The sequence below is a fragment of the Oppia nitens genome, unplaced genomic scaffold, assembly GCF_028296485.1.
Source record: "Oppia nitens isolate AA-2021 unplaced genomic scaffold, nextdenovo-longstitch-racon4-pilon3 scaffold33_pilon_pilon_pilon, whole genome shotgun sequence".
NCBI lineage: Eukaryota > Metazoa > Arthropoda > Arachnida > Sarcoptiformes > Oppiidae > Oppia > Oppia nitens.
The window spans coordinates 580,976-595,246 of NW_026533214.1; the positions used below are offsets into that span (position 1 = coordinate 580,976).

General features: G+C 34.6%; 3 protein-coding genes across 4 annotated transcripts; 1 reads left to right on the top strand and 2 right to left on the bottom strand.

The window, feature by feature from the left end:
• Positions 1-6,047: 6,047 nt before the first annotated feature.
• On the bottom strand, positions 6,048-9,268 carry LOC128956895 (polypyrimidine tract-binding protein 3-like). The gene is made up of 7 exons (XM_054302611.1): positions 9,031-9,268; positions 8,285-8,684; positions 7,275-8,233; positions 7,093-7,126; positions 6,769-6,959; positions 6,431-6,711; positions 6,048-6,369 (listed from the first exon to the last, which is right to left on the bottom strand). The coding sequence occupies exons 1-7, from the start codon at positions 9,037-9,039 to the stop codon at positions 6,318-6,320; spliced, it is 1,926 nt and encodes a 641-aa protein (XP_054158586.1). The 5' UTR covers positions 9,040-9,268; the 3' UTR covers positions 6,048-6,317.
• Positions 9,269-9,493: 225 nt separating this feature from the next.
• LOC128956894 (rho GTPase-activating protein 39-like) lies at positions 9,494-12,848 on the top strand. The gene is made up of 5 exons (XM_054302610.1): positions 9,494-9,657; positions 9,723-9,813; positions 10,250-11,892; positions 12,014-12,195; positions 12,298-12,848. The coding sequence occupies exons 1-5, from the start codon at positions 9,533-9,535 to the stop codon at positions 12,825-12,827; spliced, it is 2,571 nt and encodes an 856-aa protein (XP_054158585.1). The 5' UTR covers positions 9,494-9,532; the 3' UTR covers positions 12,828-12,848.
• On the bottom strand, positions 12,766-13,828 carry LOC128956909 (uncharacterized). 2 transcript variants are annotated; one of them, XM_054302625.1, is made up of 2 exons: positions 12,995-13,828; positions 12,766-12,804 (listed from the first exon to the last, which is right to left on the bottom strand). In XM_054302625.1, the coding sequence occupies exon 1, from the start codon at positions 13,593-13,595 to the stop codon at positions 12,996-12,998; it is 600 nt and encodes a 199-aa protein (XP_054158600.1). In that variant the 5' UTR covers positions 13,596-13,828; the 3' UTR covers positions 12,766-12,804; position 12,995. The 2 variants fall into 2 exon arrangements, with proteins under 2 accessions (XP_054158600.1, XP_054158601.1); XM_054302626.1 differs by having other exon boundaries at positions 12,773-12,801.
• Between the last annotated feature and the right edge of the window lie 443 nt (positions 13,829-14,271).

Consider the following 14,271-nt stretch of genomic DNA (forward strand, 5'->3'; position numbering starts at 1 on the left):
CTTAAAGAAGTTTTGTCTCCAAATGTGTTAAAAAATATATCAAAAATCAAATTTCATTTACGCAATAATTATTATGTAATCAACAAAAAAAACTATTTTTAGTTTAAAAAATAATTCAAAAAACAGATGGACTTTAAGACATGTATAACTTATATAAGATTTTTAAAACTATAGTTTAATAAAGACTTTGTTTTCTTTAATTAATTAATTTTTAATTTAAATAATTTAATAAAAGATTTAATAAAACAAGAATTAAAATAGAAATGAATTGGATTTGAGTTGAAATCAAAAGACAACAGAAAACATGAAAAAATCAAAGAAAAAGTGGACTAAAATGTAATGACTATTGAAGAGAAATAACCGGTTATTAGTTATTAACAGCTGTTGACTGAATGTCCCGAATATATCGGACGGACGGCACATATCGGGTGCCGAATGGACGCCAAACATACCTAACGAATGGGAAACAACCGAAACTGAATGACCGATCAATGATTGGACAAAAAAATACGGAAATAAAAAAAACGCAAATAAAATACAAATTTTAAATATTTATTGAAATTTTTGTTTTTAATTAAATAACAAAAAAATGTTTATAATTATTAACAAAAATAATATAAATATAATTTAATTAACCAATTGTATTCGGAGGTTTCGGTCCTTTATATTCATCGAGTGGCGAATCTCCCGAATCTCCCGATACTTAATGAATGATAAAAAAATATTTAATTAATAGATAATTAAATCATAAATTAATTAAAATAGTCTTACATTCTTCATCTTGACGAGTTATGTTTGATACTATTTTTTGATTAAAAAACAATTAATTAATTAAAAGTAAAAATACAAATAAAAAAATTAATTACGAAAAGCAATGACAACAACAACGACTTCGACAACCAATACTACGAAACGATTCATTGTTTTTGTGAATGTTTTTCTCAAAAATTGATTGTTTTTTTGTTTGTTTGATTTGATTTACAATTCAAACACCGGTTTATATACCTTTGAAATAATCGAAAAATATGTTTAATTTTATTAAAAAAAATTATGTTTAAAAATCAATTGACGTCAATATTTTCTATTTTAGTTTTTTTTAAAAAAAATCTAATTTTAACTCAAAGAACGTTAGTTTTGTCTCCAATTGTGTTTTGAATTAAAAAAAATATATCAAAAATCAAATTTCATTTCCGCAAAAATTATTATGTAATCAACAAAAAAAACTATTTTTAGTTTAAAAAATAATTCAAAAAACAGATGGACTTCAAAAGATTCAAAAGACATGTATAACTTATATAAGATTTTTAAAACATTTTTTTATCAAATTTAAGTAAACTATAGTTTAATATAGACTTTGTTTTCTTTAATTAATTAATTTTTAATTTAAATATTTATAAAAAAAAACTAATGAATAGAATAACAAACTATTGATTAAATCTTTTAAATATTAAAAATAAAATTGAAATTAAATATCTTTAAAGTTTATAAACGCATGAAAAATATAGAAAACATTATTTAAAAAACCTATTTTTTAGAAAATTTATTGTTTTATTCATTAATTAATTAATTAAATCATTTGAAAAGTTTCAACAATTAATACATGAATTGAAAATCAAAACTTAGAAAAAACTGACGAATAATTAATTAATAGTTAATTGAAATCTTAAATTAGTTATTAATAGCATTTTTTTATTTTACAAATACATTGTTTTTATTATTTATTTTCGGAAAAAAAGGATTACAAAAAAAATTCAAGAAAAACTAATTAATAAAAACAATTTTATATCTATTATTGTTTTACTTTTATTTAAATTTTTAAAGTTTGTAATCAACCAATCTCTCGAACTGTGGTCTACTTAATTTTATTAAATCTATAAATCTGTTATTTTAATTTAATTTAAGGGGAAATAAATAAATTTTAAATAAATAATTTTTACATAAATAAACATTACTTTCGGAAAAAAGGTTACAAAAAAAAATCAAGAAAAACTAATAATTAATAATAAAATCAATTTAATATTTATAATAATTTTGTATTTAAATAAAAGTTGAAATTAAATTTGAATATAAATTTTTTAATAATTGTTTTAATAAAGTCATCCCATCCTTGGGATATGGGGTCCTTGGTTCCAATAATTTAATCTTTTTAATTCTATAAATGTTTAAAAAAATTAATTTAATTAAATTTAAGTAATAGATAAATAAATAAAAGAAAAAACGATCAAAAATCAAAATACTCTTATTTTCTTCGTCTTCTGCTTGTTTGGCTTCTACTGTGTATTGGGCTAATGAAATGTTTAATTAAAAAATATTAATTTAATGTTAAAATCAATTTATTTAAAAAATAATTTAATTATAATTTGTATATTACGTGGGGTTTGACGTATAAATGGTATACTTTTACTCTATCTTTACGCCACTTTTTCAAAGTTTGTTATTATTACTTCAGGTACTTCAGGTATTATTTTTGTAACAATTTTTTGATTTTAAAAGAATATTTTTTTAGATTTTTTTATTTTATTATTTTTGAAATCAAGACTAAAAAAATTAAATTAACTTACATTTAAAAGGGAGAACCCCTCTAATTTGATTTGATTTATTTTAAATGGGGAATTAGGATGGGAAAAAACAAATTAAAAAAAACAAATAAATTTTGTTTTTTTTCGATCAAAGTATGAAAAAAACAAAAAAAAATTTTATTTTAAATATAATTTTTAAATCAAATATTTGATAATTAATAATTAACTTTATAATTAAAATATATTTTTAATCATTTGTTTATTTAATTGTGTATCAATTGTGTTGTCCTTGATACTTTTTTTTGATTAATTAAAACAAACAATTAATTAATTAAAAAACAATTAATTAATTAAAAAAAATAATAATAATTACGAAAAGCAATGATAACAACAACGATTGCAATCAATAGTAAAAAACGATTCATTGTTTTCTTTTCAAAAGTTTTCCCAAAAACTATTTGTTTTTTGTTTGTATTTTTTTAATTCAGTTTTTTCATCAAATAATCGAAAAATGTGTTAAAATTTACTAAAAAATTATTTAAAAAAAATCACTTTTGACTTCAATTTTTTCAAATAATTATTGAAAGAAAAACATTTTTTTCTATTTTAGTTTTAAAAAAAATGTAATTTTAAACCAATAAAAAAATCTATTTATAAAGAGTTTTGTCTCCAAATGTGCTGTTTTTTAAACTCAAAAAAATTATATAATAATATATCAAAAATCAAATTTCATTTGTCTGGGGTTGGGTGGGGTTGGGCTGACTCTGGGTTGGGTTTGTTGGTTACCATAATTCCCATCTATTCTAATGCTTCTGAATAATAATAATAATAATAATAATAATAATAATAATAATAATAATGATTTAATTAATTAATAATAAATTAATTAAATCTTAAATAAAAGTTAAAATTATTGTATTTTCGAATAAATTGCAATTTTCTGTAAAAAAAATTATTTTAAAAGTTTTAAGACTTTTATTTTGCCTAATATTTGTATGTATTAGTAATATAATGTATACTATGAGCACCTATAGTCTGTACTACCTGTACAACCCACCCCAACAGCAAACACCCAACTATACCACAAAATTCAACTTTTTTTGATCAAATCAAATAAAAAAACAATCAGTTTTTGGGAAAACTTTTGTTTTTAAACATAATTTTTAATTATTTAATTATTTAATTAAAAGTTTTGTTTTTTACTTTCAAATCTATTTATAAATTAGAGTAAAAAAACTGAAGAAAAGTATAATTTATATGAGTTTTTAAAACATTTTTTTTAATCAAATTTAAGTAAAATAAAGACTTTTATTATGATTTCTATAATTAATTTTCATTTAAATATTTTTTAAATAGAATAACAAACTATTCATAGGATTATTAAATCTTAAAATTAAAATTAAATATTATTTTTGTTTAATATCTTGAAACTCATGAAAAATATATAAAATATTATTCATATCTTTGAATTATTTAAAAAACATTTTTAGAAAATTTATTGTTTTATTCATTGCTTTTCATTAATTAATTAATTAATTAAATCATTTGAAAAGTTTCAACAATTAATACATGAATTGAAAATCAAAACTTAGAAAAAACTGACGAATAATACAAAGATTTTAATTAAGAAAAAAAATGTTTTTAATTAATAATTAATTTCTAATAAAATATTTATTTATTTAATAAACAAAACAAAAAAATTTATTCTAAAAATTATGTTTTTTTTCATTTCATTGAATTTTAATCTCTTTTAAAATATTGAAATAAAATGAATGCAAAAACAGATGAAAACTAAAGAAGAAGTGGAAGAATAGGTCAACAGATGGCGTCAGAAGAAGACAACAGAAGAAGTATTCTTTGTTTATCAGACGAAACAGTTCTCATGTCTTCTGATTTGACAAAAACCATGTCTTCATTACAATCGGCAGACATTGTCTCCGAAGAAACCGCTGACAGACCGCGGATTTGGACACAAAAAGAGCTCAAAGATTTGATTTGTCAGACAATCGACGAAGTATTCAAACTCGAAGACGACGACGAAGACTATAGCCGTTGCTATGAAATGGAGAAAACGGAAGACATAACTAAAGAAGGACTAAATTTTCCGTATTCTCTTCATTGGTACGAATGGTTAGGTTTGGATGTCTTCATCGGATTGATATTTCTTGTAAAAAACTGGAAAACTTCGATCCGTTTTATCACTTATTTCATATCGAAAACAACTGTAATGACTTTGACTTTTGTTTTAATTTATGATATTTTTAAATCTATTAAATTATATTTAAATTGAATTTTTGTTTTAATTCAAATAAAACTGAATTTTTTTTTGATTTTTATTAAATGATTCCTAACTCTGAATATTATTTTTTTTAAATTGATATCAATTGTAATGTTTTTGACTTTTTTTTTGTTTTTAATTCAAATTTTTTACAATTATATTTAAATTGATTTTTTTTTTGAAATAAAACTAAAATATTTTTTAATAATAATTGAATTTTTTTTTTGAAATAAAATGAAAACTAAACTTGAATTCTGAACTCTCGTGTGATATGAATTCAGATTGTCTGACTGTCTGACTGAGAGGACAGTTGTTTATTGAATAGAAATTATTTATTAAAAGTCAAAAATCTGTTAACAAATGAGTTATAATTTCATAATTTTTAGTTTTCATGAAATGAATTGTCAGTTGTTTTGTAAGACTTGAAACACGTTTCCAATAAAACCACAGTTTCTTTGAGTCAAAGGATTAATCCATAAATCCGTTGTTTACTCCCGAAGAACACACAATTCGTGTCCAAAAAAGAGTCGGTTTTTTTGTTTAAAAATATTTGAATTTCATTTCAATTGATTTTTTCTGTTTTTTCAGACATTTTCTAATAAACTCTTCGTTCGATTGGAAGACAAACACCACTTCTGCCAACACTTCTTCAGTCAATCCCTTCTTCCGGGTCTTTGTGTCCGCTTTTTCTGTCGAAATCTCGTTCAACGGTTCCACAGATTCTTCAGTTATATTGAATTTAATTAACATTTAATTTAAGAAAATTTTTAAAAAAAATCTTAAAATTGATTGAAATTCTAATTAAAAATAAATTAAAATTTAATACAAAATAATTGTCTTTTTATTTCAATAATAATTTCAATGAAAACTTGATTTCGATTTTCCGAAGAAAAAAAAATTACAAAAATATATGAATTTATGAGAAAATAATTAATTAATAAAAAAAATTCGACAAAAAGTAAAACTAAAAAAATAATAATTAAATTAAAAATAAAAAATGAAAACTAAACGACACTTGAATTCTCTGAACTCTCGTGTGAATTGACCGCTGATTTCATAGACAATAATAGGAGGCGACGGCCAACAGTGGGCGACAATACATTACAAAACAATACAGAGTGTCAGCACTTGAGAGGACAGTTGTGTTTATGAATAGAAAGTGAATGAATAGAGAAATAATTTAATGAAAAAAAATAGTAAAAATAAAATATAATTAAATTAATAATTAATTAAATAATTGGTCTCTTAATTGTGTCGAAAATAATAATAAAATAATTAATTAATATTAATAGTGATTAACGCAAAAAAAATATTTATAAAAATCGTCGAAAAATGCGAAATACTGTGGAATTTAAGGCACTTTTAGTCTCAAAAAAAAAATTGGTTTTTTCGCGGTTTTTGATTCGCAAATGAATTATTAAATCAATTAATTATTAATTAATTGTTTGTTTGTTTGAAAACATGATTGCAATCAGTCTTGAGATCATTGAAGACCTCTTCTTCTTCTTCTTCTTCTGCTATTAAATGGACGACTTGGAGAACGAGACGCGCAAATGGGAAGATTCGGACAATCTGTTCAATAATAAGAGATAATGGGATCAATTGGATCAAATCAATAGATCTGAAGACTTACTGATAGTTATGCATCTGAATCAAGGCGTGAATCGAGTCGTCGACTGAAGACAACTGAATTAACGCCATTTTTCTGTCTTTCGGAAAGAACTTGAAGGCAACGACTTGTGTCTGACATTCCTGTTGAAAGGCTTGTCGAATGTCTTCTTCTTGAACCGAAGCCGGAATGTTAGACAAATGAAGAGTAGCCGACGGCGGATAAATGTTTCCGTAGTTTTTGGATCCGGGTTTCTTGAAACGATGCAAAGCCGACGACGAAAAGTCTTTTGTCAGTCCGGCGTCCTATCAATGGATCAGTTGGTCATTGAATCAACAGATCAGTCGGTTATATCAACTCACGTGTTGGCCTTCTTTGGGCATTTGGACGACTTGGTGTTTGGATGGCGTCACGCGAATCACTCGACCGTGAAGTCGCACTTTATCCAAATAGTTGTGCGCCAGAGCCGCCTGACCCGGTTCGGCCATCTGGACCAAAGCGTTGTCCTTTTTGTTGAACAAAATCTTCACTCGAATTACGTCTCCATAAACTCCTGAAGAATTAGTTTAAAGAAGTTTTGAATTAAATGTGTTTTGAATTTGATTTTGAATACAAAAAAAGCGGAAATAATAATAAATAAGTTTTTTGTTTGTTTTTTTTGGACAAAAAAAGAGTGAAAAACGAACCGAAAAGAGTGAAGAGAGCGTCAGTTGTTGTGGTCTATTGTTATTTGGATTCAGATGTCGAAGAATCACAAGATTTTTAAAAAGATATAAACAAAAAAAGCGAAAAAAAACGAAGAATTAGTCGTAAAAAACGGCAAAAAAATGGGCGAAAAATCGGTTGAAAAAACTGTTAGAAAACTCACGCCTTCGTTGAGATTCGAAACCAACAAAACGGGAGTTTGAAGTCCAGAATGACCGCCGATTATACCGTTTCCCAATTGTTGGCCTAAACCGAGTCCGAGTTGGCCGAGAGCGCCGGCAGCCGTCAACGGGAGCAAAGGATTCAAAGCACGCAAAGCAGCCGTTTGGCCGACAAAAGGCCCGAAAGACGGATGTTGTGATTGTTGTTGAGCTAACAGTGCGTTCAGAGCGTCGTTGTGTTGCTGTTGTTGTTGTTGGTGATGATGGTGCTGCTGCTGCTGCAGTTGGGCAGCCGCCGCCGCCACGTGGGCGTGTTGCAGAGCGGAGGAGTGGTCGGCGGCCATTGGTTGTCCTCCAACTCCGCCGACGGGTGTTTGTGTGAAATCACGTGATTTATCGTTATTGAATTTGACGTTTAATTGCGTCAGTTTTGAAAACTCGACTCTCAATTGGTTTGCATTCGGATGAAACAGATTCTGTCCGTCCAGTAATGTCCGCGCCGTCTGGGCGTCGGTCGGAGTGGCCATTTGGATGAGAGCCTGGAACTGTTGGTTTTTAGTGAAAGTAACGATTTTATGGACTTTTCCCGCTCTCGCGAACACCGAATGCAATAAATCCAAAGACATGGCGTATAAAGCGTTCTCAACCACGACTCGCAATACACACGACGGCTCTCGACTCACGCCGTTGTCGTGGCCAGAATGCGGGTGATGTCCTCCGCCGCCGACCGAATGTCCGCCGAAGCCGTGATCGCCGTTTCCGTTGTGTCCATTACTTCCGCTGTTATTCTGATTATTGGTCTTCAGTTCCTTATGATTGGACAATTGGCAGAACACGTGACGGCCTCTGATGTTGGGTTGCATCGGAGCGGGAATTCCGGCCACAGTTGAAGACAACCAATAGTTGACCATTTGTTGGGCGGAATGCGATTCCAGAAACTCGACGAACGCCTGGGCTTTGCCTTTGAAGAGGAATTGCGTCAAAACTATTGTCAAAACAATCAATTGATTACCTCTTAGAATGAGACAATTGGTCACCCGACCGAATCCGGCCGCCAGACCAATCAGATCCGAATCGGTTGTGTCGACGGGAATGTTGCGCACGTGAACCACTCGGGACTTAATCGGCGGTCCATTAATACTGCGATTATTTGTCGTCTGATTATTGTTTAAATCGTCTTTCGGTCCATTAGTTCCCGAAGACGTCTCGTATTTTATCTTTTTTGTCGACAATTCGTTTTCATTAATTGTATTCTGATTGTTGTCGACAACAATAGTAGTCGTAGTGGTAGTCGTCGTGGGCGACGTCTGGGCGACGATTACTGGCGAAGAGCCGTCGTCCGGGACGACGACACATCCGTTTATCACTTCGACAGAAGTTTTCGAGTCCATCGCGAGGTCGTCTTGAGAGCGCTGTTGTTGTGATTGATTGTTGTGGACAAAGAAGTGGTGATTAGTGTGATAGTGATGTAGACGTCGGGATGAATTTGACGGATGGATGGATGGATGAGTTGGACGGACGGCGAGGAGATTGAGAGCAACAGACAGAAAGAGACAGAAAGAGAGAGAAAATGAATGGAAAGAACAGAACAAAGAGTTTTTGTGGTAAACAAAGAAAAAGGCTTTTCTTCTACTACTCTCTGACTCTGAAGGTGTGTCCAAACAACCGGACGGCAACACCCCTTACCAGAGAGAGAGAGAGAGAGAGGAGAGGGAGAGGACGTCACGTGACTGACTGTCTGTCTGTTAAGTCAAATACCTTTGTCATTGTTGCGCCGATTCTTCGGGCGGCCAATCAATACAAAGTGGTCAGCCAATGATCAGTGGACAGTCAGATCGGTTAGTCGGGTAGTCGGCAGTTGTTTCACCGCAGGAGTTGTCGGTAAAATTCAAAGACGAAAAACAGTTTATTTGAGAAATAAATAATAAATAGTTTTTTTTAAAGACTTTTCAAATGACAAAAACAAACGAAGAGCTCAAACACGACGACAGCCATTGAAACGCATGCGTAATGACTACTACTAGTAGTAGTAGTAGTCATTGGGTTCGCCCAAAAAGTACGTCCAGATAGCGGGCGGGACGGGACGGGACGGGACGCGGGATTAGCGGGAGACTAACACTAACTGAACGCATGCGTCAAATAAATATGTGTTTCAATACATATATATATATATAGTATTTCAATATAAATAATAAAATAAATAAATAAATAATAAAAACATTTTTTTAAAGATTTTTGAAATAAAAAATCTCATTAATTAATGGCCAATAAGTCGTCACAGCGACCGCCACTTCCATCGCCGCAGTCGCTATCGGCGGTCGCCGGCCAATGGATTGAAATATCCGAACCGAAAACTGGTGTCCAAATGTTTGCCAATCTGGTCACGTAAGTAGTAGTAGTAGTGATAGTAAAGCCACGCCTTTTGTATTAACTTCTTCTTCTTCATTCAGCGGTGAGTGTCGTTGGGATGAACCGCGCGGTCCAGGAGTGGCCATTGCTCGGGCATCGGATCCATCGGTTACTCAATGGTGGGAACTATACGTAAGTTGTTGTTTGCTGTTGTTGTTTGTGTTGTGTCGGGACGACGTCTTACCGAATGAAATCGTCTATCGGGACGACGACGACATGTTTCTTAAGTCGTCTATCGGGACGACGGCTTACCGATGAAGTCGTCTATCGGGACGACGTCTTACCGTTGAAGTCGTCTATCGGGACGACGGCTTACCCATGAAGTCGTCTATCGGGACGACGACCTACTCGTGAAGTCGTCTATCGGGGCGACGACCTACTCGTGAAGTCGTCTATCGGGACGACGACCTACTCGTGAAGTCGTCTATCGGGACGACGACCTACTCGTGAAGTCGTCTATCGGGACGACGACCTACTCGTGAAGTCGTCTATCGAGACGACGATAGCTAAACAACTAAATAACTTTTAATTCTAAGAACTAATTAATTAATTTATTTTCATTTTAAAGGATCAAAAAAGTCAACGCTTTTACTATTACTGCGCTCGCGATCAGCGGACAGTATGGAAGCGGCCGACAGCTGACGAAGCAGTTGTCGTTCCGTTAGCCAAACTACAGATTCTCAAACAAAAGACGACAAGTTTATCGCCGAAACCTTCGTCGTCCGGAACGACCACTACTACTACTACTACTTCAGAACGATCGACACAAACAGAGCCGCAGACATGCACTCGATCGACACAAACCAGTGGCCAGTGGTCTGATTGTAGCGGAGGAGGCGTTGGTGGCCACCAAATGGTGGCCGAATTTCGTAATCCTAGTCTTCGTCATTATCTGATATCTGAGGCCCGATTGACTCACGCTATGCGAGGCGTTGGCGGCGGCGGTGGCGGCGAATCGGGAACTATTCTGACCGGAGTATACGATTCGGACGACGATTACGCCGATGAAGACGTCGATGTGGACGAAAGCGATGTCTCATGCGATGCGGACGACGAATATGATTGCGATTTCTCTAATGATGACGACGTCTCGGACGACGACGAAGTTTCGGACGACGACCGCATCGATGCCGTTGTCGTCCAGAGACGACGCGATGTTCACAATAATGCTATTCAATCGCCAAATACTAGACAACCGGTTGTCGTCGTCCAGAGTGTCGTCCAGACGACGGCCACCACTGTAGCGACTCATAGATCGCCGCCACTGCCATCGCTTCCCGCACATCAACAGCCAACCGTTCAGTGCCAACAACAACAACAACAACACCAACCGGTCATAAAATCGGTATCTTTGAGTCAGATTTCAGTTCCGGTTTCTGGTCATAAAACTTCGGCCACAAGTCCTCAACCGAAACGAATGACAACTTTAGAAACGACGACAACAACGACGACCGCCGCCGCCGCCACCACTCGTATTCCTCCACTTCCTCCGCCACCACTGGAAGTCTTGTCTTCTGGTCTTTCGATCGAATCGTTTGCAAAAGAAAACATTGAAAGACATCGAAAGCTATTTATCGGTAAAAAAGTTTCGTTAAAACAAATGCTCGAATGGTCTAAAAAATCGATTCGAAAACCAATGATTTCATCGATTTCTGACCACAAACTCAGATCCGAAGCGAAACTCATGTTTCGATCGGTTCAACGCTTTATGCACGACATCCCCGCATCGCTAGACGATAGCCAACAACAAGTAGTCATCGGTGGTCAACACCAACAGCAGTTGTCGTCCGAAGCCGTGGACGACGATCTGTTGCTTCAATTGTTGACAACAGCCGCACAACAACCCATACTTCGAGACGAACTTCTCATTCAAATTGCAAGACAAACGACAAGAAATCCGTCGGAAGATTCCGAACGACGGGGTTTGCGACTGATGGCCGCTTGTTTCTGGTATTTCCCGCCCTCCCAGAAACTGGCCCCACATTTGCGGGCATTTCTGGCCAACCATACGAATCCGGAGGCCAGGGATTCGGTTCGCCGTAAATTCGAACAACAACTTCGTCGTTCACAGCAATCGCATGTCGTCTACGTTCGTCGTCCGCACGACAGACAAGAAGTTCGTCGTGTCCTCCGTTGTGTTGAAAGCGGTTTTGTCGGCGTTTTCGGCGAACGACTGGACGACGCACTCATCGATCGGCGACTCATTCCATGGTTTGTTGTAATCAGTGGTCGTCTATCCGTCTATCGGGACGACAGCTTTGCTTAACACACGAGTCGTCTATCGGGACGACAACTCATATATATATTGGTATATAATGTTTGCTTTTTTTAGGCCAATCGTTGCACTGACAGAAGCACTGCTTCGGTGTCGCGGATCTGTCGACTCTACGAACACCACTGCCGGCGGCGGCGGCGATGAAAGCGGTGACCAATCGGCGGGCGAGTGTTGCGAACGCGAAGGTGTGTTCCGTTGTGTCGGAGATTTGGATGAAGTCATGCGTCTCAAGATTAAGAGTAAGTGTTTGTTGTCGTCGTCGTCGTCGTCCCGAACGACCACTCATTAACACACTCTCTCTCTGTCTGTCTGTCTGTCTGTCTGTCTGTCTGTCTGTACAGTCGATACAGTGATCACTAGCGGCGACCATCCGGACGACGACATCCAATCGTCGGTCGATTTGAATCATCTGTTAAGCGACGACATCGACATTCATGTTATCGCTTCGGGACTGAAACTCTATTTTCGTGAACTACGGGAACCGGTTGTTCCCTACGATCACTATTGGGAAGCATTGGATGCCGCACACGATCCGCGTCGGGCCCGGCGTCTGGTCGATCGATTGGCACCCGTCAACCGTCTATCGTTGGCCTATTTGATCCGATTTCTACAAGTATTCAGTGCACCCGAACATGTAGTTACTACGAAAATGGACGACGCCAACTTGTCGATGGTCTGGGCGCCAAACTTATTGCGGGCGTCGCCGACTGCAGCCGCCGATTGCACGGCCTCGGCGTCGGTGACCAACAGTGGTCAACAACAACAACAACAGGACATGTCGTCGATATTCGAAAGAACGCGTTCGGAGATGTCGTTCGTTCGGACATTGATTCAACATTTGGACACTTCTTTTGTTTCGGGCGTTCGTTGAATAAGAATTACCCGAAAATAACGGTTAAAAACGGTTTTAAAATATAAGTTTTTTTCTCAAATAAAAACATAGATTTTAATCATTAATTAATTTGTAAAAAAAATTAAATTAATTGATTGAAATATAAAATCGTAAAAACATTTGACAAACAAAATATCAATCTTTACATTACATTATGCGACAAAAACATTGCCGCCGCCGGCGCTCTTGATTTGCCAATTGATTTGTTAATGTTTCCAATTGATTGTTTTGTTTGTCCAATTGTTTGACAATTGTCTTCAACAGGTCGTGTATATCTTGTTCGCCATTTTCGCCACCATTTTCGCCGCCGGCGTACGGTTGGCCGCCATCGGTCGTCGCCATTGAGTTATCCGTCGTTAATCCGGATAACCATTGACTAATGATAGAGAAGTTAGACACCGCCGCAAATAACTCAGTTGAAAGCAAACTTTGGTTGTCAATAGTTATCGGCGACGGCGGCAGCGGTTCAGCATTAGGATCGATGCAGCCATCAATTGACGATACGACGGGAGACGACGTGTTGTTGTGATTGGCCGACGAAGACGACAACGAACCCGACTCTGAAAAGTCGAGTCCATCGATATTTGGTGTCCATCGATATCTGTCCATCGATGACGACATAGTTCTGTCCAATTGTTTCAATAAAGTTGTCTTTAATAAACTTTGTCTTTGGTCTGATGTCTTTCGACGTCTCAATACAACAACTTTGTCAGTCAGTTGTTGTTGTTGTTGTTGTCTTGAGCTCATGACTTGAGTCGGAGTGTGAAATGTGACGCCAATTGACGGCCAAACTTTGAAACCATAAAAAACTTTTCCTAAAAAACTTTTTTTTACTGTTTTTTTGTTGTTTTGTTTGTTTGTTGACTATTAGACAGACAGACAGACAGACAGACAGACAGACAGACAGACAGACAGACAGACAGACAGACAGACAACTAAAAATCACGTGCAAAACATCGACACAAATAGATGGCGCTGACGGACGACGACGTCAGATATGTCGCTGAAGAAGAAGAAGAAGTAGTGGACGACAACTCCGACGACAGATTTAGTTCGCGAAAAGTCTTTTAGATTTTTGTTTAAAAGTAATGAATACTCAATAAACTTTGTCAGTGCTTCTGTCAGTGCAACGATTGGCCTAAAAAAACCAGACATTATATACATATATATGATATGAGTCGTCGTCCCGATAGACGTCGCAAACATTTTTTGATTAAAATATATATTTTTTTTTCTTATAAATAAAACTTCACTTTATTTTTTTTGAAATCATTTGAATATATTTTACATTAAATTACAAAACAAACGATTTCTTAATCTCTTTTCTTCTTTCAATTGATACTCGAGAACTGCTATTCGAGTCAACGAGTCTTCGAGTTTTGCTTCAAATTTCTTCTCGAGTCTGTCCTCTAATCTGCCGATT

Bases quoted from the DNA above. Each gene is read 5' to 3' on its own strand.
- LOC128956895 (XM_054302611.1), bottom strand. The intron at 8,234-8,284 runs GTAATCAATTGA...TCCTCTTCAAAG, and splicing joins CAATTGTCTCATTCTAAGAG to GCAAAGCCCAGGCGTTCGTC. The intron at 7,127-7,274 runs GTGAGTTTTCTA...AAATAACAATAG, and splicing joins TTTCGAATCTCAACGAAGGC to ACCACAACAACTGACGCTCT.
- LOC128956894 (XM_054302610.1), top strand. From the start codon at position 9,533: ATGGCCAATAAGTCGTCACAGCGACCGCCACTTCCATCGCCGCAGTCG. The intron at 9,658-9,722 runs GTAAGTAGTAGT...TTCTTCATTCAG, and splicing joins ATGTTTGCCAATCTGGTCAC to CGGTGAGTGTCGTTGGGATG. The intron at 12,196-12,297 runs GTAAGTGTTTGT...CTGTCTGTACAG, and splicing joins CATGCGTCTCAAGATTAAGA to TCGATACAGTGATCACTAGC.
- LOC128956909 (XM_054302625.1), bottom strand. From the start codon at position 13,595: ATGAGCTCAAGACAACAACAACAACAACAACTGACTGACAAAGTTGTT.